The following is a 27448-nucleotide window of genomic DNA, read 5'->3' as shown; positions in this document are numbered from 1 at the left end:
GAACAAAATGGCTATCTAAAAATTTTTATTGGATGTGTTTGGGGAAAAGGTGGGCATAAGAGAGGGTTAGTCACCCTCAAATCACTTTAGACTATTTAAAAGGGCACAAGACCTTTGAATTTCCAATCGAATGAGCACTTTTTCAAGTTTCTACGACAAAGATTTCAATAAAAACTGAATGGCCCCCAGGGCATAACATAAAACCCTTGCACTGAAGACTGTGGGGGGAGTGTCCTGCTCAAAGACATAATTTCCTGAACTTTAAACTGCGTGGAACGAAATGGCTATCTCAAAATTTTGATTGGATATGTTTGGGGAAATGGTGGGCGTTCAAGGGGTGTTAGCTGCCTTCCAATAACTTTCGACTATTAAAAAGTGCACTAGTCATTTCAATTTCTAATTGAATGAGCCCTTTTCGAAGTTTCTACGACAACACGTTCTATAAAAACCTTACAAGCCCCCAGGGCATAACTTACAACCCTTGCCCTGAGGGCTGTGAGGGGGTTGTACCTCCTCAAAAACCTAATTTACAGAACTTAAAATTACGTTGAATAAAATGGCTATCTCAAAATTTTTTATTGGATGTGTTTGGGGAAAGGGTAGACTTGACAGGGGGCGAATGAGCACTTTTTCAAGTTTCTACGACAAAGATTTCAATAAAAACGTATATGCCCCCAGGGCATAAATTATAACCCTTGCCCTGAAAACTGTGTGGGGGAGTGTCCTGCTCAAAGGTATAATTTCCTGAACTTTAAACTGTGTGGAACAAAAGCCTATGTAAAAATTTTGATTGAATACGTTTGGGGAAATGGTGAGCGTGGAAGGGGTGTTAGTTGCCTTCCAATTACTTTCGACTATTAAAAAGAGCACTAGCTATTTCAATTTCTAATTGAATGAGCCCTTTTCGAAGTTTCTACGACAACATGTTCTATAAAACCCTTATATGCCCCCAGGCCATAACTTGAATCGAATGAGCCTTTTTTTAGTTTTCTACGACAAAGCCTTCTATAAAAACCTTATCATATATATCCTCAGGGCATAACTTAAAACCCTTGCCCCGAGGGTTGTCAGTAGAATGTGACCTTATACTTCTATGGAGGCCAGAGGAACCACTGAAGCGTATCAAGGTGAATGAACTTTATCTAGGTCATCCCCTAGAGCACTCTCGAGGTTGAACGACCTTTATTTATGTCATTATCTATTGAGGTTCCATTTCTATGGCCTCCATAGAAATGGAACCTCAATGGAGGCTATAGAAATGGAACCTCAATAGAGAATGACATAGATGACAGAGAGAATGATGTTCTGGTAGCCCGCTAGGCCTGTTGAAAAAAAAAAGAAAAAAAAAAAAAAGTGATAAAGATCAGTGCTACTCATCCAAAAAAGTGATTTTCCTTTTGGTTCAAAGAGGGGGACTGTAATTTCCCTTAGGTTTTCGACTTTGCTGATTCGAATGGTATAATTTTCATTTTGACCTGACGCCATTTTCGAGGGGTTTGAGGCTTTTATTGAAATCACCATAAATGTCTTTCGCTATAACTTTTACTTTTAAGACAAACCGACATAATAGTTACCATTCCTGAGTCAGTGTTAGATGACAATTTTTTTCACTAGACAGTTTTTTTTTTCAAAACTCTTTTTTTTAACTTTTGGTTACTATTAGCTGTGGTTCGCTCTTTACATCAGAAGTCGCCAAACGAAACCTCAGCTGCATAAACTAAAGATATATTAGAGACAAAGAGAAATAACTATCCGATTTAAGAAGGAATTATTAGTTTAGAATTTTTACTTAAAAAAACTAACCAAGGAGTTTATCGGAAAATAGGCGTATAGAAGAAAAAAAATAGAAAGGTGTTGTATATGAAAGGGACTGTCCCCTCCTCAGCGCCTCGCTCATTACGCTAAAGTTTGAAATCTACGTTTCAAAACAATAAAAAACCTAACCGTAAGGAGCGGGGCGTTGAGGAGGGGACAGACCCTTTCATATATGGAATAATTTCTGTTCGTCCTAAGTTTTAATGCTGCTCCTTACTTTCAGTAAAAAAAAATTACTTAATTTCTGAACTTTTTTGAATTAATGCAGGTTTTGAAGATTGCTCACCGTACATGAATAATAAAAACAAAATTTGCATATTACTTTTACTTTTTTTAACTAATAATAACCTTATAATAGCCTAAGTTTGATTTTTGTTTCGAGTTATTTGGCACTCCCCCTCTATGGAAAATCCCAGATCTAGTGTTTGATTTCATTGGGAGATAAGGCAGAATGAGCTTGAATGCAATTGTAACATCATTGATGAATATTGATCTACTATTTGTAGGCAACACGGTTAACATTGTTACAACAAATAGAAAATAACAGACCAACAAAACCTACTGGAGAACTAAAGGCCGTTTAGTTAGAATAATAAACTCTTTTACAAGCTCTAAAAAAAACTCTAGCGTAAAGAACGAGGTATTAAGGAAGGGGAGAACCCCCTCATATACGTAATAATTTCGGTTCGTTTTAATTTTTAATGTTGCTTCTTACTTTCAGCTGAAAAAAACTGAAAGTAAAACTGAAAAACTGAAAGTTTTTTTAATTTAATTTCTGATTTTTTTTAATAATTGTGGGAAATCCGGGTCACCCTCTATAGAAAATGCCCTTCCCCCATGAAAAATTTCTCCACGGAAAGATCCTCCCACGTAACATTCCCCCTCCACCAGAAAAATCCCCCTGAAAACGTGTATATACTTCCCAATAACCAATACTATACAATGCAATCTGCAAAGTTCATAACTTGCAGCCCTTCCCCCAGGGACTGTGGGCGGCGGGGTGGTAAGTGATCGTCAAAGACATAGTTATTTGACTTTTTGACTATGCTGAAAAAATGGCTATCTCAAAATTTTTATCGCGTGACTTTGTGGAAAAAAGAGCGTGGGAGGAGGGTTAGCTGCCCTCCAATATTTTTGGTCAATTAAAACGGGCACTAGAAATTTTGATTTCAGATCAAATGAGCTCTCTCCCGATCTTATACGATCACTGGTTCAATACGATAACCCATGGGAAAAAAACAACAAACAAACAAATAAAAACGCATCCGTGATCTTTCTTCTGGCAAAAAAATGCAAAATTCCAAATTCTTGTAAATAGGAGCTTGAAAACTCTACAGTAGTGTTCTCTGATACGCTGAATATGATGGTATGATTTTCATTAAGATTGCTTGATTTTTTGGGGGCGTTTCCCACCTATTTCATCAATTTGGCAAATTTTCTCAGGCTCGTAACTTGTGATGGGTGCCATTAAATTTGATGAATTTTACATGTTTTGGATAAGCAACAAAATTCGATTCTTCTGATGTATCTATTGTTATCAAGACTTTGTTTCTTAGAGGTTCGGTTACTATTGAGCCAAACTGCACCTTACTTACAGTGCGTTACCACGAACTGTTTAATAAGATACTGGAATTCACATGATTTTCAAAAAAGTGACCTCAAAATCTAGTTGTCTTATCCGTTCATCAACTACTATTGAATTGAGCTATATGTTAGAGTCTTACTGTCTACATTTATTGACATTGGCGGATCCAGGGATGGCCTTACCCCACTCCCCCCACGATATTTATTTTGGCACCCACGTTCCTTGTTTTTTTTTCTGTTTCTCACTCTTTATTTTAAATAATTTTGTTAATTTGGTCAATTATTGGCACCTTTGTCACATTGCCCCCCCCAAGTTTTTGCTTATTGGTACCCTTGTCACCCTCCCCCCCTAAATATTTCACTCTAGATCGGCCCCTGGTTATTAAAGTAAGTTTTTAAAGAGTGCAGGTTGATCAATAAAGTGTATGTGATTTCGGGTTAATCTTTAATCCAACACTCCCAATTATATAGTAAACATTTGGAGCCAATTTGACAATGTTCGCGTCATTTTCAGGGACCGCCTGTGAGTTATGTTGACTGATAACATTCAATAGGGTGAGACTTGAAGGCTCTAAGACCTTCAATTTCATTGATTTATTAATCATCCTATCATGTTTTGCCTATCATCCGTCTTACAGCATACTCACTGTGATGAAGGGCTTAGAAAAAAGACCAATATATGAAGTAGTCAAAACAATAGATCGATGAACAGGTGAAGTATGATTGATAGTTAGAAAAAAAAAATACTGATTGAGTGCGTCAGCTGTTGGGCGGATGCTGTTCGTAGCACCGTTGTCAACGCTTTGAAATAAATTACACCAATTTTTCGAATAAAAATTTTAAATCAATCCTTTGTCTGTGAGACGGGGTTCGAATCCTGATGTCGCTGGTTATTTGGTTTGGAACGGGGGTCAGCGGTGTGATTCTGTAAGCTCAGTCAGAGTTAACCCAGCTCTAAATGGGTACCTGGAGAAATATGGGCGAAAACACGAGAAACTACGAATAATTTGCCCCTAACGACGCATTGCACTCCCGTCCGAGGGCAGAGAATCAGGAAATCGGTGCTTGGGCTATGCACACTGGCCAACATGCGAAAAACTTGTTTTTTTCACAGTATGAAAAACTCTTCTTCTTTGATCGATTATTTATTATTTTGTGTGATTGATATAAATAAAGGATTTCACAACACAAAATCACAGACAAAATATAGAAATAAGGGGGCTAGAAAGTATCCCACTCTCAATACTTGCGTAAAACTTCTAAGTTTTTCTCGTTAGATTTAGCAATTATTTTTTCCTCCTTAGAGTGTTGTTTCTTATAGCGACTTCGAGAAATTCTTGTTTAAAATTTTGCTCACGTTCTAATTTTACTTTTAAGGGCACTATAGACTTTCCATGTGCATTTTATGTACAAAAAAGGGATTAAATTTCGAAAACATTTAAAAAGAAAATAGTCGAAAAATGGTAGCAATAGTCTTTCAAAAAGCCTTTTGACTTCCACAGCACAAATTTTGCAATTTATTTTGTTTGCAGTCAAGTATTTCTTTTTTAATATTCTAGTATTTTCTGTACCTTTAAGCTTCGAAAAAAAAAATCGATTTGAAAATTAGTTTATTAGTTTTTATCTTTCGTTTATTGTCCTATCCTATTCCTAAGTAATGGGGTAATGGATAAGATGATTCCAGAGCACCAGAGACATGGGGACAGCTTGGTAAAAAAAAATAAGTTCTTCGTGAAAATGTGTCCCGTTTTATTTTTGATTTCTTCGCAGGATAGTCATAAGTGGATGAGTCTTGCTTACAAATCAAACGTTATTTGGCGTCATTGAAACTGGTGTTTCCAAACCAACATATACAGAACATAGAAGCCGACACCTTTTTTTTCAACGTGTTTATTTCTAATTTTATTTTTTGATAACTGATTAAAAATTATATGGAAGTGGAACATAGATTACTTGGCTTAACGTCATAGATTTCTAATTTTGCCACATAGAATACCATTTATTTTATTTATAAATTAAATACGTAAAATAGTGGGTTGTGGAACTATTTCTTCATTAAAAAGAAATAGATATAAGTAAACTTATTACGCAAATACCGTGCGTTCAAGACGCAAACAATTCGAAAGTTTCTCGAAGAACTTGCGGAATACGACTTGGAAGCAATTCCGATTACAAATATAAATTACATCAACACTTGTGATTTATTTGCTTGTTGAAATTTTGTGGAGAGGTTATAAGAACCCTAACATTTCTTCATCAAAGAAAATTAAACTTGCTTTTAGTCTTGCTTTTGATTTATTTACAATGAGGAAGAATTGCCAGAAAAAGACAATAAAAATTTTTCATGTCATTTCAGCGAGGACGGCTTTTCCATAAAAAGAAAAAGGCTAGTCTGCCGGTTAGCTGCCATATCGGTTCGGATTTCAATAGAAACAGAGCTAATCTCCAGAGAGCCATCAGTCAACCCCGTTTAAAAGGGTTGCAACCTTATCCTACAGAAAAATCGAAGGTTTTTAATTATTTGATGGCGCTGTTATTTCCGGGTAACAGTTTTGCTAAAGGCATCCTTTCCCAGAACAAAAGGTGAAATAAGAGCAGGGCTATATCCAAGATTTTTGTTTGTGGGTGTTTATTTTTTGTTGGTGGAAGAGGGGGGGGGGGTAAAAGCTTTAAGCAACATATTAAAAATAAGTTTTTGTGCATTTTTTACGTTTTTATGAGTCGGACGAACATTTCTGGGGGGGGGGTGTTCAAACCCCATAACCCTTCGTGTATACGGCCTTGACATAGAGATATAGAATACAATAGAGAGCCAGCGCCAGTCTTTTACCATTAAAAATTTTGGACTGGAGATAACCGCTGTAGCTGGCTTTTCTGAAAAAAGACCATGCCAGCTTGGCATCTCACTGGGACTATCTGTCTTAGCTTTACTCAATTTAGCCTAAAGGTTTTAGCCTAAAGGATCTAAAGTTTTTATTCACTTCCAATAAGTTGATTTTAATTCAAAAATCAACGGATAAGAGCATTCGCCTTTGTATTTTTGATCTACTGTTTATCATTCACTTTTGCCAAAAAATTGAGTACAACTTGAGTAGCCTACAGCTTAAATGGATTTGAAGTAACGACGGTTGTTAATAATATATAAACTTAGCTAACATACAATGATGGGTAATGAAATACATCGAAACGAGGCAATACATTGAAATGAACCAAATGTACCGGTCTAATTTTGTTCTAGACCCTCAGAGTAAAAAAATATATATGAGTTTCGTTAGGTGTGACTTGATACATTTGGGACTAGACACTTCAAAGATATTTTTTTATTATTATTATTATTTGTATCGAAACTGTGAGATGAGAGGTCAAGGTTTCCATCAGAATTTTCATATCCTGTAACCAGAGGCGTAATTTCGTCAAGATCTTGTGGGAGGGGAAGGGGGGTAAAATTGCAGCCAATTTTCCCAAGTCAAGTGAAAATGACAAAGTGAAAAATGAGCCATATAGTACCATAAAGGCAAAGTTATACTGAAGGAAACTGATCCTTTTTTTGTGAATGCTTGAATTATGTTAGTCTATCTTAGTTTTGACGATATTTCCGAAGACACTACACTTAAGCTGGGAGGGGACTGGGGCCTGGTGGGGCAGTTACCCCCCTGGCAGAACTTCACCATTCAAACACAAGTGAATATTTCAAATTTTAGCGAATAACACAAGCTTTCCGTAGTGAAACCTTTTTTTACCCAAGCTCTTTGGGTGGAACGAATTATTCAATCCTCTTACTGTACACATTCCTGTGTAATTATCCCTTGATACAACACTATTAGTCTGAAGTTTTTATAACGTTTCCCAGTTTTTGTTTTACTTTTTAAAACACTATAAATTGTTTTTCTCCTTTTTTTCACATAATTAGCTTTGATTTTGTTTAGTTGGGTAATAATCTTAGGTCTTCCGTTTTTACCAGGGGCGTAGCTCCAGGATTTTTATGAGGGGGGGGGGGCAAGAGGGGTTATTGTTGGGGGGCAGGGCAAATGCCCCCTTCTTCCACCAAAGGATACCACTGGTTTTTACTTCTCATAGTTTTTTTCTTCTGAGGAGCTTTCTCTCCCTGCGCCATCGTTCGTTGAAATGACAGAATAAATATGTAAACACAGAGCTTGCTATGATTACCTCAAAGGTAGAAGTCCAAAACAAGTACATTTGAAAAAACATCTTTATCAAACGTGGCAAATAATCTGAAACTGATTCTTTGTGAGTGTTATCCCATCAAAGTCCCAGCAGTTGATTCCTTGAAGCGAAGGTAAACTAGCTGTTTAATACTTTGTTGAGAATGAATGTTGTGACTCAAAAACTTTTCTTTCTTTTGTACTGACCTCACAAAAGAATGGAAAATGTTTCAAAAGGCCGGGAAATTTGTCTCACCAAAAATTATATTTCCTTGTCAGTTTAGATTAGATTTGTTACTGATCAAATAATTTAATCCAGTTTTTAAAAGGAGGGGCTTTTTTTCCTCTTCGGAAATAAAGAATAACGGGATTTACTTGCGAAAACAAAATCACAAATAAAACGAATTGAAGAATACTTTGAAACACAAAAGTGTACGCCAATTAGCTCTCTTTTTCTCTCTTTCGCAAACCTCTGAGCTGAATTGAGTTGTTCCATTAATATTGTACTACACAGAAGTGAAAGTACGCTCTTTTTAAGAAAACTTGTGAAAGCATTAGTGTTTAGGATACTATGGAAAACCAGAAAACAACTAGCAAAATTAGTGATCTAACGATCTTCATAAATTATTAATATCGAAGTATGGACACTCAAGCATCCATATTTGGAGATGATTATAGAAAAATACCGGCAGACTGGCGTCAAACAAAACTCGAGTATTTGCTACTCATAGTCAGCAGACATGGCAAATAATTGTCACATGCTTACACACATGGTTGCCGTCAGTACCAAGAAATAAATCACTGAAAAAATGAAAAAAAACTATGAAAGAGATTAAATGAAAATGAAAACCGTTTTTACACAGAAACCATTCGTACTCGAAGGGTACTGAGAAAATGTTTAATATTTCTTTAAAGTTAAGGTTAGAGCAATTAATTAATTAATCGTTAAAATTAATGAGCCGTCCTGATTGCGCAAGATGTACCTGTAATCACTCTTAGGTGTGACAGTCAACTCTAGTGGTATTAATTCACGAAAATTTTGGGGGATGGTAAAAAATATTTTTCAGTATTTAGGAGGGGAGCAAATTTGTCGCTTTTCAATTTTGTATTGAAATACCGAAAAGAGGCATTTCAATGAAAATGCCCCCCCCCTCCCGAAGAGATATTTTTCAAAATCTATGGGAACAAAGAAATCCATAGAGCACAGGCCAATCTGGCTTTTTTTTTGTCGGGAAAACGAATTTTATTTATGTTATTTATAATTCAACATTCATTTAAGATTTATTTTTATTACTCCTTTGAAAGTCTGTTTACCAATTGTCCATTTTGATTAATAACGATTGTTTCAAATGAAAAATTATTTAGTCTACCAAATTAACAGAAAAACAAATAAAACTTAGATTAAGGGCTTAAGAGGGTAGTACAGCCAATTTCTAGTTCCTGCCCATTACCTTTTTAGATCTGAATAAGGTCGAGTCGTTCTGGATGCGACATGGAACTGTTTCATTTCTAGAATATCTACTTCGTTTATCAGATGGTGTGCAACTGGTTGTAGGGGTTGATGGTCCAATGGGCGTGGAATTTTTTGCTGAGTAAACGTTACATGGTAGAAGCTTCAATCTATTTGCTGGACAAAGTCCCTGGAAAAAAGGACATATGAAAATTATTTTACCTAAAGCAAAGAATGAGGAAGGCATGTGTAAGTTTCGTTCTTATGAAAGTGATTTTACCAGACAATTAGTGAAAAGGGCCCGGAGATTAGGGGAGATATGAGAGCACACCTGTATTTTATGAGGATTATCGAGGTGTTCCATGTTTTTTTTTCTTCATATAATCACGGGGGATTGTCTTCAAGCGATCGTTGGTGACCCTATCTACCCTCCCCCGATCGCTGTTTTGGTATGCTTGATTAGGAATCAAATTCTGGAAATACTTGATTTTCTTCAAAAACTCTGACTGATTTAAAGGTATTGTCGCAACAATTAATCTGAATCTATTTCGGAGAATAAAAGTTTATGTCGTACTTTCACTTTTGAAGATGAACCATGAGTCATTCTGCAGTCATCAACAAGGTAAAATGGTTATTTCTATGAGAGAGAATTACTGCAAACAAAGTGGTATGGGACATGGGCGTAGAGAGGGGGGCAGGGGGGGGGGCAGCTGCCCCCCTAGACCTTCAAATTTACATTAGATATGGCTCAAAAAGCAGATGGTTGGAAAAGCAGTTGATAAAAGGCCCTCCGTCACACTATCGGCTGCCCCCCCCCTAGACAATATGCTGCCTACGCCCATGGTATGGGGGCGAAGACGTATATAGCGAGGACTTAGATCCCCTGCAAACATAATTCATTTTAAGTTTCAGGGTGCTTCTTTTTCAAATTGTGAGGGGATCAAGCCCCCTCTTGGAGAACTTAAGGCCCATATTCTTGCTCGGGTCTAATAGGAGAAAAATCAAACGCAGTTCTTACTTTAAAAGAGTACACTGTGCTTGAACTATTTTGGATTTATATTATTTTCATTTAGCTGGCCAATCTTTTTAAGTGGTGCCTAAATCAGTAGAACATACATAGGGATCCCCTCCCTTCAGAAATAATGATATTATATTTGCGATTTTGATTTGTATAATTTTTTATTCGCCTTAATTTTGCAGTTTTTAAATTGCGTATAATTAGTACACAACTATTGCATTTTAATGCAGAAATTGTTTCCCTTTCGAACTATCTTCTTTCTTTTTAAGGCCCTGGCTTTTAACTTTCTGGCTAATTACATACAGCACGAACTTAACTGGTAACACTTTCCGTTAATGCTTCTCATGCTTAAAGCAGAGAAATTTAGCATTAGAAAAAATAGGGAGAAAAAAAAGGTACGGTATCAATGTGCTAGTTCTCTGGTCCCAATTATTTATCCTTTTAATACAAATAGTTACCAAAAATTACCGAAATAACCATAAATAATAATAATAATAATGTATTTATTACCCACTAAGAACAAAAAGAAGCGGATTACATCAAAAACAAAAAACCAAACTTGCACACTTAACAATTATTATCTTGCAAGCACAGTCACTTTTTCCCGTAAATCAGGGAGGCCAAATCGCGATATTAGATGCCGGTTCCGCAACCGCTGAGGGAGGCACATTAAAATATTAAGTCCGCAGATATTTGAGATCTTTAGGCTTCATAATTAGAAGAAACCCAGATAAAAAAAGAATAGAATGATCACAAAATGAAGAATATAATTTCCCAAGCGCTTTTCTATTGTACCTCCCTCTGTTTGCCATAATTTTTGAATATCCAATCTGAATTTTTTTTTTTTCTTAGCATTAGAAACTGTTAGAGTCCGAAGTGTTTTGAGATTATTAGTAATGTGAAGACCAAGCCACCGAAAAGAAGAGACACAGGGAATTGAGGAAAAAACACAGTTGAGAAGGAGATTTGCACTCGAGTTAAAGGAAATATTTTCGCACTTATCAACGTTCAGCATAAGCTCAATCCGTCTGAACTGAGCCTCGTTTTCAGGTACCAGGTTCAAACACGAGTTGCTATCGAGTTCTACATCAAGCGTTTTTAGGATTGTGGGTTCAAAACGAATTCGATTCTAAGCGTTATCAGCTGCCGGGTTCTCCCCGTGTTTGAACCCGCAGAAATACCAAGTTCAAACCCGAGTTCTGCGTTCATTGGCGATAAATTCAAAAATGGCTAACCATCCTGAATTCACAGCCCATGAAGTTTGCTCGTTAGGATCCCAAACAGTTGATTTTAAATTGAAAATCAAGCAGTTTATAGTAGGCATCAAGATATGGCTAACTGTAGAAAAAGCCAAGACAGATAGTCAGAGTAAGTGAGAGAGAAATTCTATTCCTCAGCATGAAGCGTTTTCAGATATAAAGTTTCAACCCCGTGTTTTCCTCGAGAACCCGCTTTGTGAAAACGTTTGATGCACTAGACGAGAACAACCCGTGTTCGAATTCGCTGAGCCTGAAAACGTGGCTCTGGTCTCAGATCCAGCTGACAGAAAGTGAGAGCCCAGCCCTAGAACGACTGACAAGGAGCACATTGTCTGCATCAGTGGGATACGAGACATCAATTCCATCAGAAATGAAACTCGAAGGCAAGGATGAAAGGATAGGAGCAGTACATAACTTAAAAACTGTTGGAGAAAGCAAACCACCTTGACGGACTCCACAGCGAAGAAACCCCTTTGAATCAGAAACTACTCCATTATATTTTACCCGAATAAAAGAGTTAGAATACCAGTACCGTAACAAAACAACAATAGAAAGGTTGATACTATTAGAAAAAAGTGAATAGAGTGCTTGTGAGTGGACTATACTATCGAAAGCTTTCGAAAGATCAAGAGCACAGATATGAAGAGGAGATTTATTATTAGCAGATTGCAACAGAAGGAAAGCTAGAACACGATGGGCATTTTTTGAACGCCAAATTGGTTTTCAACAAATTTAGTATTTTCTGAAATGAAAGAGAGAAGAATATATTCAAAAATTTTGCTAAGATTACACGAAACAGTAATTGGTCGATATGAGCTACACATTGACGAAGTTTATCCACGCTTCAAAACCGAGGTGACTGTGCCACAGAAAAAAAACTGTCGGGAACCATAGAAGTAGATAAATATATCTGAAACAGTAGCTGAAGGCGAGCTATGAAAGTCGGGCAAACTACTTTCAGATGAATTCCGTCTTGATCAATAGAGGTAGATTGCATGTTCTTAATAGCTTGCCCAATATCAACAGTAGAAACCGGTAATACGTTACTCAGAGAATTACGACTAGGCAAACACGACTCAAGAAGATTACTAAAAAGCTTTTCAACTTTCCGGTTCACCTTGCCGAAAATATCATTATAATACGACACCCAAGTATGAACTGCTATATGACATTCAGAAAACTCACTACTAAGCTTATCCAAATTCAGAACATGAGACCACTCCTTTTTCGACGCAGGAGAATCAAAACCGGAAACCCTAGACTGCCGTAAACGTTTTTTATATGCACGCTTGGTACTTTGCTTCAGATCGAAGACAACTCCTCGATTTGGCCGACCGCAAGACACCCATATTCGTAGCCAAAACTTAGCTTTATTCTTTACAACTTTTATATCTGGTCCAAAACCAATTCTGGTTTTCTGGTTTCAACTTTAATCTTTTCTATAAGAACAGCAGTCGCCTCTGCTCGTTTTAAGCACCAAATTATTTTATCATAATATTCATTAAGAGACTGCATATCAGTTGAAAAACGGTCAGTAAGTTGAAGCAAATGGTAAGGAAATTTTATAGAACCCAAAAACGCAGTCAACGTAGTAATAGTAAAGTGCAAAATTAGCTCTTCTCCAGTTATTCCTGTAAAACTACTTAGAACTTTGTGTAAATGGTCTAGTAGAAAGGAGAGCGACTAGTGAAGCAGAGAACGCAATCAGGAGGTGGTCAATATCACGAACGTCTTCATGAACAAGAACAGTCGATACATTAAAATTTGGCGAGGAAACTACAAGGTCAATATTCATTTAGTATTTGCGGCACTTTAGAGACAACAACAGTGGCGTGAGAGTCAGTTGCCGGCGTCGCACGGGCAGGCAATGGTGGAAAGTGTTTATCATACGAATCGAACTTACTTGAAACAGTCTTTAGGAAGTGTTCCATTCTATTCAACTTTGCGTTCAAACTCGAATAAACAAAAGCAGGGATGGCAGGTACGTCATTTGGAGAACAAATTACTAACTTCGGTGGGTATATGTCTTCATCGTCACACTTCACGAATATGCTTAACATATCCTTCAGATGGCTTTCCAAAGCCTTCGGCCCCTGTCTTCTCGGAAGCTCAGTCCCAGGTACGACTGCATTATAGAGGAGTTTGTTTAGCTGCGATTATACTCGGCAAGTCCAGAAAAAACTCCTTTCCAAACTTCAGTATTTCGTTTTCATTCACTCCATTAGCACGGTTAAATTGAAAGAACTTAAAACCGGCGAAAATACAAGTCCATTATTCATTATTCACTGTACAGCGCGCGGACACGCATATCATAAGAACCAGATAGCAATAAGAACCAGATACCAATAAGCGAAGGAAGCGTAGTTTCTGGCTACCTACGAATGGGATAATGTGAAAGCTAAACCGTTTACATTGTTAAACCACGTTTACTATAGCAGATTTAGGAAATATCTGATGTTAGATTTTTTCATACTTTTTAAGCAAATTCCTTAAAAAGATTATCTTAGATATTATCCATTTTGAACGTTTTATTTTTTTATTCCCCTCTCCCCCTGTAGCAGACATTTATAGACTACGAACCGGCCCTCAGACTAGCCCTTCTTCTCTCCTTCCCAAATGTAAAAATTTGTTATTTCCGGATAATTCGTGTATTTTCTATTTTATGGCTCTGTTTGGCCTTTTATGGATTTTTTTTTCAAATGAAAGTAAAGAGCGGCATTAAAGCTTAAAACAAACAAAAGTTATCTCATATAACAGGGGGACACCCCTTCTCAATCCCCCGCTCTTTACGCCAAAGTTTTATAGTAAGATAATGAAGAATGATGAAATTTATTTATCAGTGCTCTGCTGAAACCATTTGAGTACAGTAAATGTGCAGCCGATCGCCTTTTAGTGCCTTTGAAGCAAAGTACCTTTAAAGCAAATGCCCATCAATACGCTTTTCCATTCTCTAGTCCGTTCTTATTACATGGGGAAAAAGTCATGCATTCCATGCTACTAAGAGGATTAGCTGATACCTCCAGGTAAGGAGGCTTGTTGCTTAACATTTCTAAGACAACCAATAAAAATCTTCACGCATTTTAATCATTTCCACAAAAATCCTTAGGGGAACATGCTTCAGACCGGTCTTAAGGGGGAATCCTTCTCTTTAAAGCCTCAATCTTATCCTTAAATGTTTGTTATTATATTTTTGATTTAAGAGGGAAAAATACACACAAAAAAAAATTTCAAAGTTTTATCCTTCAGATATGTCATATTGAATCGTCATTTCATTTCAAACCGAAGACTGGCGGGATCATTACAAGATACTAGGGTATATAGGAGTGCTTTAATTGATGTTAAAAGTTAAGATCACCATCTAGTAGTGTCTAAGTTAACTTAAAGCTGAAATTTCGGAAGGGTAACTACCTTCCGGAAAACTGTGACGTTGGTAGACTCTAGGATGAAAATTTGAGAGAAATTTTTCAGGACAGTTGAATTTTAATCTGAAGAGTTTTAAATTTGACAATGTAGAAGATGAATGCAATAATTTTAGGAAAATAAATTAGGAATGCAGCTACGAATATTAGTGAAAAGGCTTTATGTCTAATAGAGAGGAGAAGGGGATTGTACCAGAATTTTCTGAGTGATAGATCATCTAAAAATAAGAAGAATGTTAAGAAAGTGGAGAAAGCGTTAACATTTGAACTAAGGAGGTTTGAAGTGGAGACCATGGATAAAATTGCCGAGAATCTAGAATGTGCAGCTAGATGGCATAATAGTAAAATATTGTACTGGCATGTTTATAAATTGAGAAGGTAGTCAATTTGGACTTGCCCCTGTTAAAGATAGGAACAGGGCCCCAATTAGTGATAAGGAAAGAGTTAAAAGAGGTATAGGCAGAACATTTTTGGAATGTGCTAAACTGGGATAGAGTTACAGGAAAAGATATACAGGAAAATGAAAAAGTTTGCGGCACCTTGGATGTGAGGTACGAATTGTTCTATGAGGACGAATTAGTGATAGTACTAAAAGAACTAAAAAAAAAAAAAAATAAGGCCCCCGGTGCTGATATTGTGGCAAATGAGTTTTTTAAATAGGGTAGTTATGATGTTAGAAACAAGCGACTGAATATTATGAATAGGATTTTTGAAAAAGGGTAAGTACCTAGCGATTTTAGGAAAACCCTAATTAAACCCCTGTATCAGAAAGGTGACAAGAGTGATTGTGGTAATTATAGAGGCTTTAGCCTAGTCTCTGTGGGTAGCAAGTCTCCTACTATGATGATACTTTTTAGACTGAGATGTTGTATACAAAGTTTTAAGATAAGAAAAGTGCGGCATTAGGAAGGGTAGAGGATGTGTCGACCAAATTTTCATTCTAGGCTAATAACTGTGAATTTCCTGAGTCATCAAATAACTTTAGTCCTCAGTTTTATAGATTATGAGCAGCGATTCAGCTGATAGAAAAGCTTTAGCGAAGGTCTTTTCCTTGTAAAGTATGCCAGACATATACATTAAAGTGATCAGTGCTATGGTCGAGAATAAAACTGCTGCGGTTAATGTAGGAAATGAGGTTAGTAGCTGGTTTCTTGTTAGATCAGGAGTTAAGCAGGGATCAATTTGATGGGCTCTGCGGATGAAGGATAACAGGTTACCAAAGATTGTACTTTTCAGCCAATTGTCTAGGGCTAAACGTAAAACAGGTCGTCCACAGATGGGGTGGGAGGATGTCGCAGAGAAAGATTTAAGGGAAATGGGAACTTGATGGGAGGGTGCAAAGAGGGAGGCTTTGAACAGATTATAATGGAGGAGGAGGGCGTGCGTAGCTGAGTTGGCCTCAGGCGGCTTGGCCTTACGGTATTTTCTACGCAAACTGAGCACGCAAAACTGGATTTTGATCGTGTGTGTCGGGTGAAATATAAACTTACTTATCAAAATACCCAACGCAACTCCTGTTGCGTTGATTATTGAAGTAAAATGAGCCATTTTACTTCAAAAGTGTGTCACAACACATATGCATTTATGTAGGAGATGACGTGAAAATCGTGGCTGATTACTATTCCAGTTTTTTTTATCATACTTTATTTTTACCCCCCCCCCCCCACAGACACACACAAACACATATCACAGAAGTTAGAAGACGAAATTGACTATAAGTTTTATTATATAACGCAAGTAAAATTTATTAAAAACACTAAAACCCATGAAAAGAAGGTGCTAGGGTCCAAAATATTATTTATTTTAAGCATTAAACGCCACCCAGCTCAGCTTTCCCTGAATTTTAAATTTAGGATCAAATTTAGGATTAGCTGTTAAGGATTCGGTATATCTTTGTTTCTAGTCCTCAGTTTTATAGATTACGAACAGGTATTGGTTCAGCCGATAGAACAGCTCTGGTGAAGGTTCCATCCTTGTATGGTATATGGGGGGGGGTAGTGCTATGTACGAGAACAGTATTGCTGGGGTAAGGTGACAGAAGAGGTTGGTAGCTGGCTTAGAATTGAATCGGGAGTTAAACAGGGTTGTATTCTATCCCCATTTATATGGCTCATTCTGATGGACTTCCTCTTAAGAAACATAGCAAAGGCTATGGGAAAGCGTGGACTCAAATGGGAAGATAAAATCTTCTAGACTTATGCTAGATTATGCAGATGATTTGAGCGTCCCAGATAAAGATTTTAGTAAAACGAATAAATTTTTGATTCTTTTGAGAGTTCAGGGTGCAAAAATAGATTTGAAAATTAATGTTAAGAAGACCAAGTCACATAGACTAGGAAAAGGCGAATAAGTAATTTTGGTAACAACAAAATCAATCAAAGGGATACCTTCACTTACTTGGGTAGTATTGTTAGTAAAGATGGTGGGTGCAGTGAAGATATAAGAAGCATAATAATCAAGGCCCAGGGTGTTTTTTCACAAAAGAAAAAAGTTTGGAAGAATAAGTTTGGAAGATAAGTCTCCGATACAAGACTAGAATATTGGAAGCTAAACCGATGACATTGGTTAGGTATGGTTCTGAAACTTGGGGGGTTAGGAACACGGAGGGGGGTTTGTTAGATGTTTTTCAGAGGAACTGTCTACGGACAGTCTTGGGTACTGGTTTTACTGACTATACAAAAAGACAAGCTGTGCGAAAAATGTGGTTCTATTGCACTTTCCAGGGCTATAATGAGAGAAAAGTTGAGGTGGCTAAGACATGTTTTGCGGATGCAGAATAACAGACAGCAAAACGACAATTCAGCTAGGACTAAACGAATGCTAGGTCGAGGAGGTAAAGAGTTAAATTTCAAATAGGCTGGGGCCGAGGAGGAGCGTGAGCAGCAGTTATTGGCCTCGGACGACTTTGTACTGTAGTGAGTTATAGGCAGTAGTATTAGTATGTGTTTGTTCATGTTAACTTCTTTTTTTCTGTTTTTTTTTTGTCGTTTGTGATTTTTGTCTCTTGGCTGTTTTATGAAGGAATTTATTGCAAGTTTTAGCCGCACTGGCTCCCTAGTTTTGAAGGACTAACCATTTTTTAACATTTTATTCCTTGCTATTTTTCCTCTAATAAATTAATTATCTCTCTTCTCTCTAGCTCCCCTAGCTTATGAACTGCGTATAACAAGAGGTACCAAGCTAACGATCCTGACTTCAAGGGCTTCGGTATATAGGCATGAGGGAAGGGACATAAGTAAGATAATATTTTAAAATAAACGTATTATGTAGAATCCCAAGGGAAGAGGATTAGCCCCTCCCTCAGCATCTACGCTCATGACGCGGCGCCATTCTAATAGTCATGACTATAAAATAAGAATGATTTAATGGTCACGTCAGATTTACTCTTCAAACATGTTAACGCCAGATGTCATATTAATTCTACGCATCGTTTCACACTTAATTTTAGTTGCTAGAAATATAAGGAACATTTTCAAGAGCTTTGGCTTCTAGTTGGATTTGACAAGGTCCAGTTTTTATCTAATAAAAGGTCCGGAAGAACATTTGACGTCAGCCAAACTCTTCTCGTCTTTTTTATTTTAAAATTGACTGATTCAGAGTCAAATGATACAAGCACTTTAAAATGTTGATATATTACCGTACCTCATCATAGCCACTCACAGAAATATTTTTTAGAAGGGTAAACCTACAAATCAACTTCTGGGTGGGGGGGGAGATTTCAAAATACTATTTTTATGCCAGAAATCCATTGCAATTTTCTTGAATCTGGCACAATCACGGGCTCCTTTGTATTTTTTTTTTCCTGTAAAAAGAGAAAGCGAGAAAATCCAACTCTCTTCATGAGCGCCCATATGTCGGTATATACTAGCACGGAATTTCGGCAAGAATCAATAATTTTTCTAGGAATGGACTTTGGTAGACTTTTCATTTTAAAACTTACAATACGGCTAATTATACCTTAAATTAGAAATGGTTAGGCTACAAATACAACTTGTAAACTAGAAAGACCTTACCGTCCACTGAAAATATTAAAAACAAATTGGGTCTAACAGATTCTGTGACTATTGATGCAGATTTTGTTAAGCATACTTTTCTCTTCCCCCAGAGGGCAGTTTTAAATGCAAAGTTTGTAATATCCAGATAGAATACAACGCTTTTCCGGTAATAACTGTTTTCCATCTCCCATAAAATGTGAGCAGGCTTGCCTACCTTAATAAGGGACCCCAAGTCCACAAAGGTATTCACTACTGCAATCTACAATTTAGTATAATAGTCAAAAACTTTCATTGAATTATCTTAGGATTTAAATATGAACATAAGTAAACCGTTCATACTTAAAATCAACAAGGATCCCCACAGGGACGTATGTGGGGGGGGGGGTTGGTGCCATCCCCCCAGAAAAAAAACAACTAGTTTTCCCAAAATTTCTGGGCACTTCTTATTCAAATCATCATATAAATTTGTTTTTCTATTATTGCCCCTCCCCCCAAAAAAATCCTATGTACGTGCCTGGCCCCTCTTACAAAGTTTCTTTTTCCCTTATTTTCCTTAATTTCAATTATTTCCCTAATTTCGTATAAGAGACTTCATAGAAATGTAGATAAAATACGCATTTGATCCAACACAATCTAGAACTTTAATCAAACAGTTCGTGGTAACGACCTACGAACGTGGTAAATAAGGAGCGACCTGGCTCAATAGTAGCCGAAACTCTAAAAAATGGAATTTTGATAGCAATAAATACATCAAAAGGATCGAATTTTTATGCCAATTTCAAATATATAAATTTATATATCAAGACAAATATATAAATCAAGTTTATTCGTACCCATCAAAAGTTACGAGCCTGAGAATATTTGCCTTATTTTTGGAAAAAGAAGGAAACACCCCCTACAGTCAATCAATCAATTTTAATCAATCAATAAACTCAACAAAACACGCTTCAATATAAACTCCCCCGTAAGGCTCTATGGCCAGGAAAAAAACAGGGGAGAAACAAGTCATAGAATCTTAATGAAAATCAGATTCAGCGGATCAGAGAACCCTACTGAAGAGGTTTCAAGGTCCTATATGCGATAATGTAGAATCTTGTGTTTTTGCTAGCAGAAGATCACGGATGCATGTTTATTTATTATTATTTTTCTTCCCAGGAGTGATCGTATCGACCCCATGGTCCTAGAATATCGCGAGAGGGCTCATTCGAACAGAAATTAAGAGTTCTAGTGTTGTTGTTAAGAGACCAAAAAACTTGGAGGGCAAATAGACCCCTTCCCACGCTCATTTTTTACCCAAAGTCATGCGTTTAAAATTTTGAGTTAACCATTTTGTTCAGCATCATCGAAAAATCCAATAACTATATCTTTGAGGATGACTTAGTAGTTAAAAAAAAAGTAAAATTAATATGCAAATTCCGTTTTAATTGTTCATGTATGGTGAGCAATCTTCAAAACCTGCATTAACTCAAAAACGTCCAGAAATTAAATAAAAAACAGTTGTTTTTTTTAACTGAAAGTCAGGAGCGACATTGAAACTTAAAACGAACAGAAATTATTCCGTATATATCGACCCCATGGTCCTAGAATATCGCGAGAGGGCTCATTCGAACAGAAATTAAGAGTTCTAGTGTTGTTGTTAAGAGACCAAAAAAATTGGAGGGCAAATAGACCCCCTCCCACGCTCATTTTTTACCCAAAGTCATGCGATCAAAATTTTGAGTTAATCATTTTGTTCAGCATCATCAAAAAATCCAATAACTATGTCTTTGAGGATGACTTATTAGTAAAAAAAAGCAAAATTAATATGCAAATTCCGTTTTAACTGTTCATGTACGGTGAGCAATCTTCAAAACCTGCATTAACTCAAAAACGTCCAGAAATTAAATAAAAAACAGTTTTTTTTTTAACTGAAAGTCAGGAGCGACATTGAAACTTAAAACGAACAGAAATTATTCCGTATATGAAAGGGGCTGTCCCCTCCTCAACACCTCGCTATTTACACTAAAGTTTTTCATTCTTTTAAAAATAGAGTTGTGAGAAAGAGTCAAACTTTAGCTGTAAAGAGTGGGGCATTGTGGGGGGGGGGCAGCCCTTTTCAAATACGGAATAAATTCTGTTCGTTTTAAGTTTTAATGTCGCTCCTTACTTTCAGTTAAAAAAATTGTTTTTTTTTTAAATTTAATAACGAAAAAACATGGCATATTAATCAAGTTGCAATCTTGTGTACTTAATAATTATGCACTTATCGCCTTTTTTTGTTTAATAGGTTAATACAAAACATTAGGACTAAGCCAACTTTCGTCTCAAGCCGCAACCAAAAGCGACATGTGTAAATAGATCGTAAATCAATTTAATCACAGAATTAATCTGTTTTATCTGTTTCTTCAACCGAAAAAGTCTTTTAGTTTTTTATTTATTTTATTATTATTATTTTTTAGCGTACACACGTTCATATTGTATGGGCGTGATATTTAAAGATATAATTTCTTGCGGATGTATGCTAAATACAAAAGGTAAATATTGCTGATGATGAGGAATTTTCCGGATATTAGTTTGTGGTGTAAGCTGTGGAAATGCAAATAAAAATTTCACACTTTAAACGGGATTTCCATATAATATGAATCAGCTTTTCTTATAGTGGCTATCGTAATTTGATAACAAATTAAATAAAAACCGTGCCTACATAACTTTTTTTATTTCTTTTTTTTTCAGAAAGAAGAACAAAACTAGCTGGTAAAACTAGCAAATAATGAATACTTTGAACAGTCAAGGACGCAATCAGAAGATTTCCCAGCAGGGGTCAAGCAAGTACAAATTTTTATGCGGGTCTCTGTTTTTCCAGGATTTTTTCATTGAATCATACTTTTAATCTTCCAGAGGTTAGGGGGGGGGGGAGGTAAATATCTTGTCTGGTCGTACACTGGAAGAAAATAGCTTAAAAAACGATAGCTTGTATATTCATATAGTTGAGCAGTATAGCCAATAGCCATCCACAGGGAAAGAGAAAACACTACGGTACATATAAAACATTGAAAGAGTCATAATATCATCTCTTCAAGAAAGCGCAAACCCCTTCCTCTGCAGGCCCCAAAATGAACCACTAAAACCCGAATGAATTTTCCGCGTCAAAGTGTATGGGCAACTTGTAAGAGTGGAAACTGGCATTAAAATCTAATAATAAAAACGCCATCTAATCCTTGGCGCTTCTTGGCATTTTTAAAAAGATTTTGTGATTGTTTTTTTCAGAAATTGAGATTAGGCACTTATTACTTTCGGCAATTAGACTAATTTTTTCATATTATTAATTAAAAAACTTTTTCCACAAAATAAGTTTTTCAAAGAAAAGTAAAGAACTCTATTAAACAAAAAATAAGCAAAAATAAAATCAAATAATCTACCAAGCGTGAAACTACCGCAAATCAGCATCGATAAGTAAATGAAACCCAAAACGAACAGAAATTACAATAAATAACCGAGTCAAACTCAAAACGAGCAAAAATTAACATAAGTTGGACCCAAAACCCCTATGCCTTCCCAAGGCCAGAACATAATTTGCACTTTACTGAAAAAAATATAAACGTTTTTACTTTTATTGCTTTAATAAATCAAATAATATTAACATTTTGATTACTAAATATCAGTATATATATATATTAAACTGACAATACACATTCATTTGTATTTTTTCAGTAAAGTGCAAATTTTGTTGTAACCTTGGGAAGGCATAGGAGTTTGTAACCCTATTCATGTTAATTTCTGCTGGTTTTGAGTTTAACTTGGTTATTTATTGCAAGTTCTGTTCGTTTTGAGTTTCATTTAATCATCGATGCTGATTTGTGATAGTTTCACGTTTGGTAGATTATTTTTTTTATTTTTGCTTATTTTTTGGTTTAATGGAGTTCTTTACTTTTCTTTGAAAAACTTATTTTGTGGAAAGAGTTTTTTTAATTAATTTCTGTTCGTTTTATATTGACATAGTCATTTCAGGGAAAAAGAAAATAATACTTTAAATCTTTTCGTTTTTTTTTAAGACTTTATAGTTTGGCCTTCTATTTGTATTTTGGAGAAAAATTTTCAGCAATTTTTAACAACATACACCCTTTTAAAATTCTGGACACAAATAGTAGTAGTTTCATACCTCCTCTAAATGATCTGAAATAGAAAACTTAATACTCTTCGCAAAAAAATCAGTGTATTTTCTTTAATTGCGTAGGTACACATACAATTTTTTGACTTGGTTAAATTTAAATAGCAGAAGTACCTCTAAGATTATGAACATAATACCCTTACTCATTCTTGAGATACTGGTGAGATGCATTAATGGGAATTAGCATTAACACAGTGCATTTTGGTTTAATCTTAAGGCGACATTTAGTTTTTAAACATAATGGGAAAATTGGAGGGTTGGCGTGGGAGGGGGACTAGTTGAACTCCAATCACTTTCGACTATTAAAATGGGCATTAGCCCTTTTTATTTTCAATCGAATGAGCCCTTTTCGAAGTTCCTACGACAACTCCTTCGATACGAAGTGCCCTGGTCTAAACAACAACAGCAACAAAAAAAAAAAAAATAATACTTATACCCACATCGATCTTTACTATAAAAATTTCAAGCCTTCCAGTCACTTTCGACTATTAAAATGGCACTAGGCCTTTCGATTTCCAATTGAATGAGCCCTTTTTGAGTTTCTACGACAACACTTTCGATAAACATCTTGTATGCTCCCAGAGTAAGTACCACCAACTGTGTCCCAAGGGTTGTTTGGGGGGCTGTCAGTTTCAAGGGTCTATGCATCGCACTTGCCAAGGTGTTAAACAAAATGACAGTCTCAAAATAAGGACTTGTGATGCTTGAGAGCATGGTGGGCGTGAGTGTAATGGAAGTCGCTCTTCACCCGCTTTAAACTATTAAAATGGCACTAGCCCTTTCAATTCCAATCAAATGAGCCCTTTTGAAGCTTCCACGAAAACGCTTTCAATAATAACCTTATATGCCCCTAGGGCATAACTTACAATCCTTGCCCTGAGGGCGGGGGGTTGTCATCCTCAAATACATTATTTCTGGAACTTTCAATTACGTTAAACAAAATGGCTATCTCAAAATTTCGATTGGATGTGTTTGGGGGAATGGTGGGCGGGGGAGGGGGGTTAATTACCCTCCAATCACCTTCGACTATTAAAAAGGACACCAGCCATCTCAATTTCCAATTGAATGAGCCCTTTTTGAAGTTTTACGACAACTCTATCTATAAAAACCTTTTATGTCCCCAGGGCATAACTTACAACCTTTGCCCTGGGGGCTCTGGGGGGGGGTTGTCATCCTTAAATACATAATTTCCAGAACTTTCAACTACGTTGAACAAAATGGCTATCTATAAACTTTGATTGAATGTTTTTGGGGAAATGGTGGGCGTGAGATGGGGGTTAATTACTCTCCACACACTTTCGACTAATAAAAAGGGCAATTTCAGTTTCCCATCAAATTAGCCCTTTTTGAAATTTCTACAACAACTTTCTATGTAAACCGTACATACCCCCAGGGCTTAACTTACAACCCTTGCACTGAGGGCTCTGAGGGAGTTATCATCCTAAAAGACCCAATTTCCAGAGCTTTCAACTACGTTGAACAAAATGGATATCTCAAAATTTTGATTGGATGTGTTTTAAATAGTGGGTGTAAGAGGGGTGTTAGTCGCTCTCCAATCAGTTCCTACAACAACGCTTTCAACAAAAACCTTATACCCCCCAGGGTATAACTTACAACCCTTGCCCTGAGGGCTGTTGAGGGGGGGAGGGGTTGTCATCCTTAAAGACCTAATTTCCAAAACTTTCAACTACGTTGAATAAAATGGCTATCTAAAATATTGATTGGATGTGTTTGGGGAAAAGATGGGCGTCAGGGGGGAGGGCGTTAGTTGCCCTCAAATCACTTTCGACTATTAAAAATAGCTCTTACCCTTTAAATTTCCAATCGAATGAGCCATTTTTCAAGTTTCTACGACAAAGATTTCAATAAAAACTTATATGCGCCCAGGGCATAACTTATAACCCTTGCTTTGAAGACTGGGGGGGGGGGGATGTTCTGAGCAGATGTATAATTTCATGAACTTTAAACTGCGTGGAATAAAATGACTATCTAAAAATTTTGATTGGATGTTTTTGGGGAAATGGTGGACGTGGAAGGGGTGTTAGTTGCCTTCAAATCATTTTCGGCTATTAAAAAGGGCACTAGCCATTTCAATTTCTAATCGAATGAGCCCTTTTTGAAGGTTCTACGACAACACGTTCTATTAGAACCTTATGTGCCCCCAGGGAATAGCTTAAAAGCTTTGCCCTGAGGACTAAGGGGAAGTGACCTCTTCGAAACAATTGTTTATACTCAAGATGCACGAGCATCGAACAAACGAGCTGTTTCAAAATTTTGATTGAGTGAGCTTCAGAAAGTGGTTTGCGTGGAACGGAGGCCATCCGCCTCTCGACAATTGTCTACTATTAAAAAGGGCACAAACCACTTACACTTTATGTCGAATCAACCCTTTTCGCAGTTTCTATGACGACTCCCTCTATACAAAGTCCCCTGCTCTAAAGGAAAAAAAAAATAATAAATAATACATTGTGCCAAAATCGTTCTTATATTCCCCCAGGGCATAACTTAAAACCCTTGCCCTGAGGGTTTTGGGGGAGTGTGCTCCTCAAAAACATATTTTCTGTCTGGAAATTAACTACGCTGAACAAAACGGCTATCTCAAAATTGTGATTGGATATGTTTCGGGGAATGATGGGCGTGTTGGGGGGGGGGATATTTGCAGTCCAATCACTTTCGACTATTAAAAAGGGCACTAGCCACTCGAATATCCAATCGAATGAGCCCTTTTCGAAGTTTCTACGACAACACCTTCGATACGAAGTGCCCTGGTATGGAAAAAAAAATAGTACATCGCGCTGCCTATGATTACACTGAGAAAATGTTAAGAAACACCAAACGCTAGAGGTGTTGGTGATTTCTTTTATCGACACTAGCACCAGTTTCCGCTACTGTAAGTTGTCCATAATCTTTATTCGCCAAAGAGAAAAATGTTCATTGCCTATCAAAAACAGGCAGTTAAAAGAATTCAAATTATTCCATGGACAAGATCTTTGAAAAGAGGCGTTGTTTTCCTTAAAATTCACACACATACAAATTACTTATACAAACAGAGCGTTAACAGAATTGACCAAAACCACAGTGGGATATCAACCGACATAGTTTCCACCCCGTGAATTACCGAAATTTAAGGCATGACTTCGGTTGACATTTATTAGTCAATAAAACCACATCATGAATCCGGTCTGAGTAATTGATGGTCACATTAAATTCTTGCAACAAAGCTACTTCAGTCAAAAGAATTGGATGAACACCTTTCCACCGAATCAGAGATTGCTCGGAGGAGTGGACCATGGAATCACAGTGACAATTAATAAAAGCAGCATGTATTTTGAATTGAGATCGACATTCTGCCCAAATTTTGTCATTTCATTACATCTTGGAGCGTCACTTGTTCCGCCATGCGTGGACACTTCTACCATGTGGCGCTACGCATAACGCGCAGCCCAGACCGCCTGGTGTTTAAAGCGGACAGTTCCTCGGTTTTGTTGCCTCGTTTTGTTGCTGCTGTTTCTTTTTTTTACCTTGTCTCAGTAAATTCACAGTAATATAAGCCCTCAAACATTATCATCATTTCCAAGGGCAAAGACTTAAACTAGATTTTTTTAATCTAACAGGGAATACAAAACAAGGTGAATGAGTTTTTCGCGGATGATGTTTATTGCGTTACTCGCATTTAATTGCAGAAAATTTTTATATGATAAAATTCTAAACTATGCTATTTTTAGGCCCTTACTGTCACTCCTAAAAGCGATTGCTTATATTAATTATGGCTTGTTACGATGATTAGTTAAAAAAAACTTTTTCCACAAAATAAGTTTTTCAAAGGAAAGTAAAGAACTCCATTAAACAAAAAAAGAGCAATAATAAAATCAAATAATCTACCAAGTGTGAAACTTGTGGGGAAATGGTGGGCGTGGAAGGGGTGTTATTTGCCTTCCAATCACTTTTAACTATTGAAAAGGGCACTAGCCATTTGAATTTTGAATCGAATGAGCCATTTTTTAAGTTTCTAGGACAATGCGTTCTATAAAAATCTTATATGACCCGAGGGCATAACTTACAACCCTGGCCCTGAGGAGTGTGGGGGGTTGTCATCCTCAAAGACCTAATTTCCACATATTTCAACTACGTTGAACAAAACGGCTATCTTAAAATTTTGATTGAATGTGTTTGGGGAAAAGGTGGGCGTGAGAGGAAGTTAGTTGCCCCCTATCACTTTCGACTATTAAAAAGGGCACTAGCCCTTCAAATTTTCAATCGAATGAGCCTTTTTTGAAGTTTCTACAACAACACTTTCTATAAAAACCTTATATGCCCCTAGGGCATAACATACGACCCTTGCCCTAAGGGCTGTGGGGGAGTATCCTCCTCAAAAAAATAATTTCTATCCGGAAATCAACTACGCTGAACAACATTGCTATCTAAAAATTCTGATTGGATGTGGTTAGGGAAAAGGTGGACGTGAGAGGGGGGTTAGTTGCCCTTAAATCACTTTCGACTAGTAAAAGGGCAATAGACCTTTGAATTTCCAATCGAATGAGCGTTTTTTCAAGTTTCTACGACAAAGATTTCAATAAAAATTTATATGCTCCCCAGAG

General features: G+C 36.7%; 1 protein-coding gene across 4 annotated transcripts in view; it reads right to left on the bottom strand.

Moving 5' to 3' along the window:
- Positions 1-27448, bottom strand: part of p130CAS (Serine_rich_CAS and FAT-like_CAS_C domain-containing protein p130CAS) — a 198331-nt gene that overhangs the window by 91279 nt on the left and 79604 nt on the right. For all 4 annotated transcript variants that reach the window (XM_089096927.1, XM_089096925.1, XM_089096924.1 and 1 more), the window contains exon 3: positions 9014-9202. In XM_089096927.1, coding sequence (XP_088953053.1) covers positions 9014-9202 — 189 coding nt within the window. The remainder of the gene's footprint in view (positions 1-9013; positions 9203-27448) is intronic.

This window comes from Artemia sp. Qi Xiang Cuo, chromosome 11 (genome assembly GCF_049724085.1).
Source record: "Artemia sp. Qi Xiang Cuo chromosome 11, ASM4972408v1, whole genome shotgun sequence".
NCBI lineage: Eukaryota > Metazoa > Arthropoda > Branchiopoda > Anostraca > Artemiidae > Artemia > Artemia sp. Qi Xiang Cuo.
This window is presented reverse-complemented; position numbering and strand designations above follow the sequence as displayed.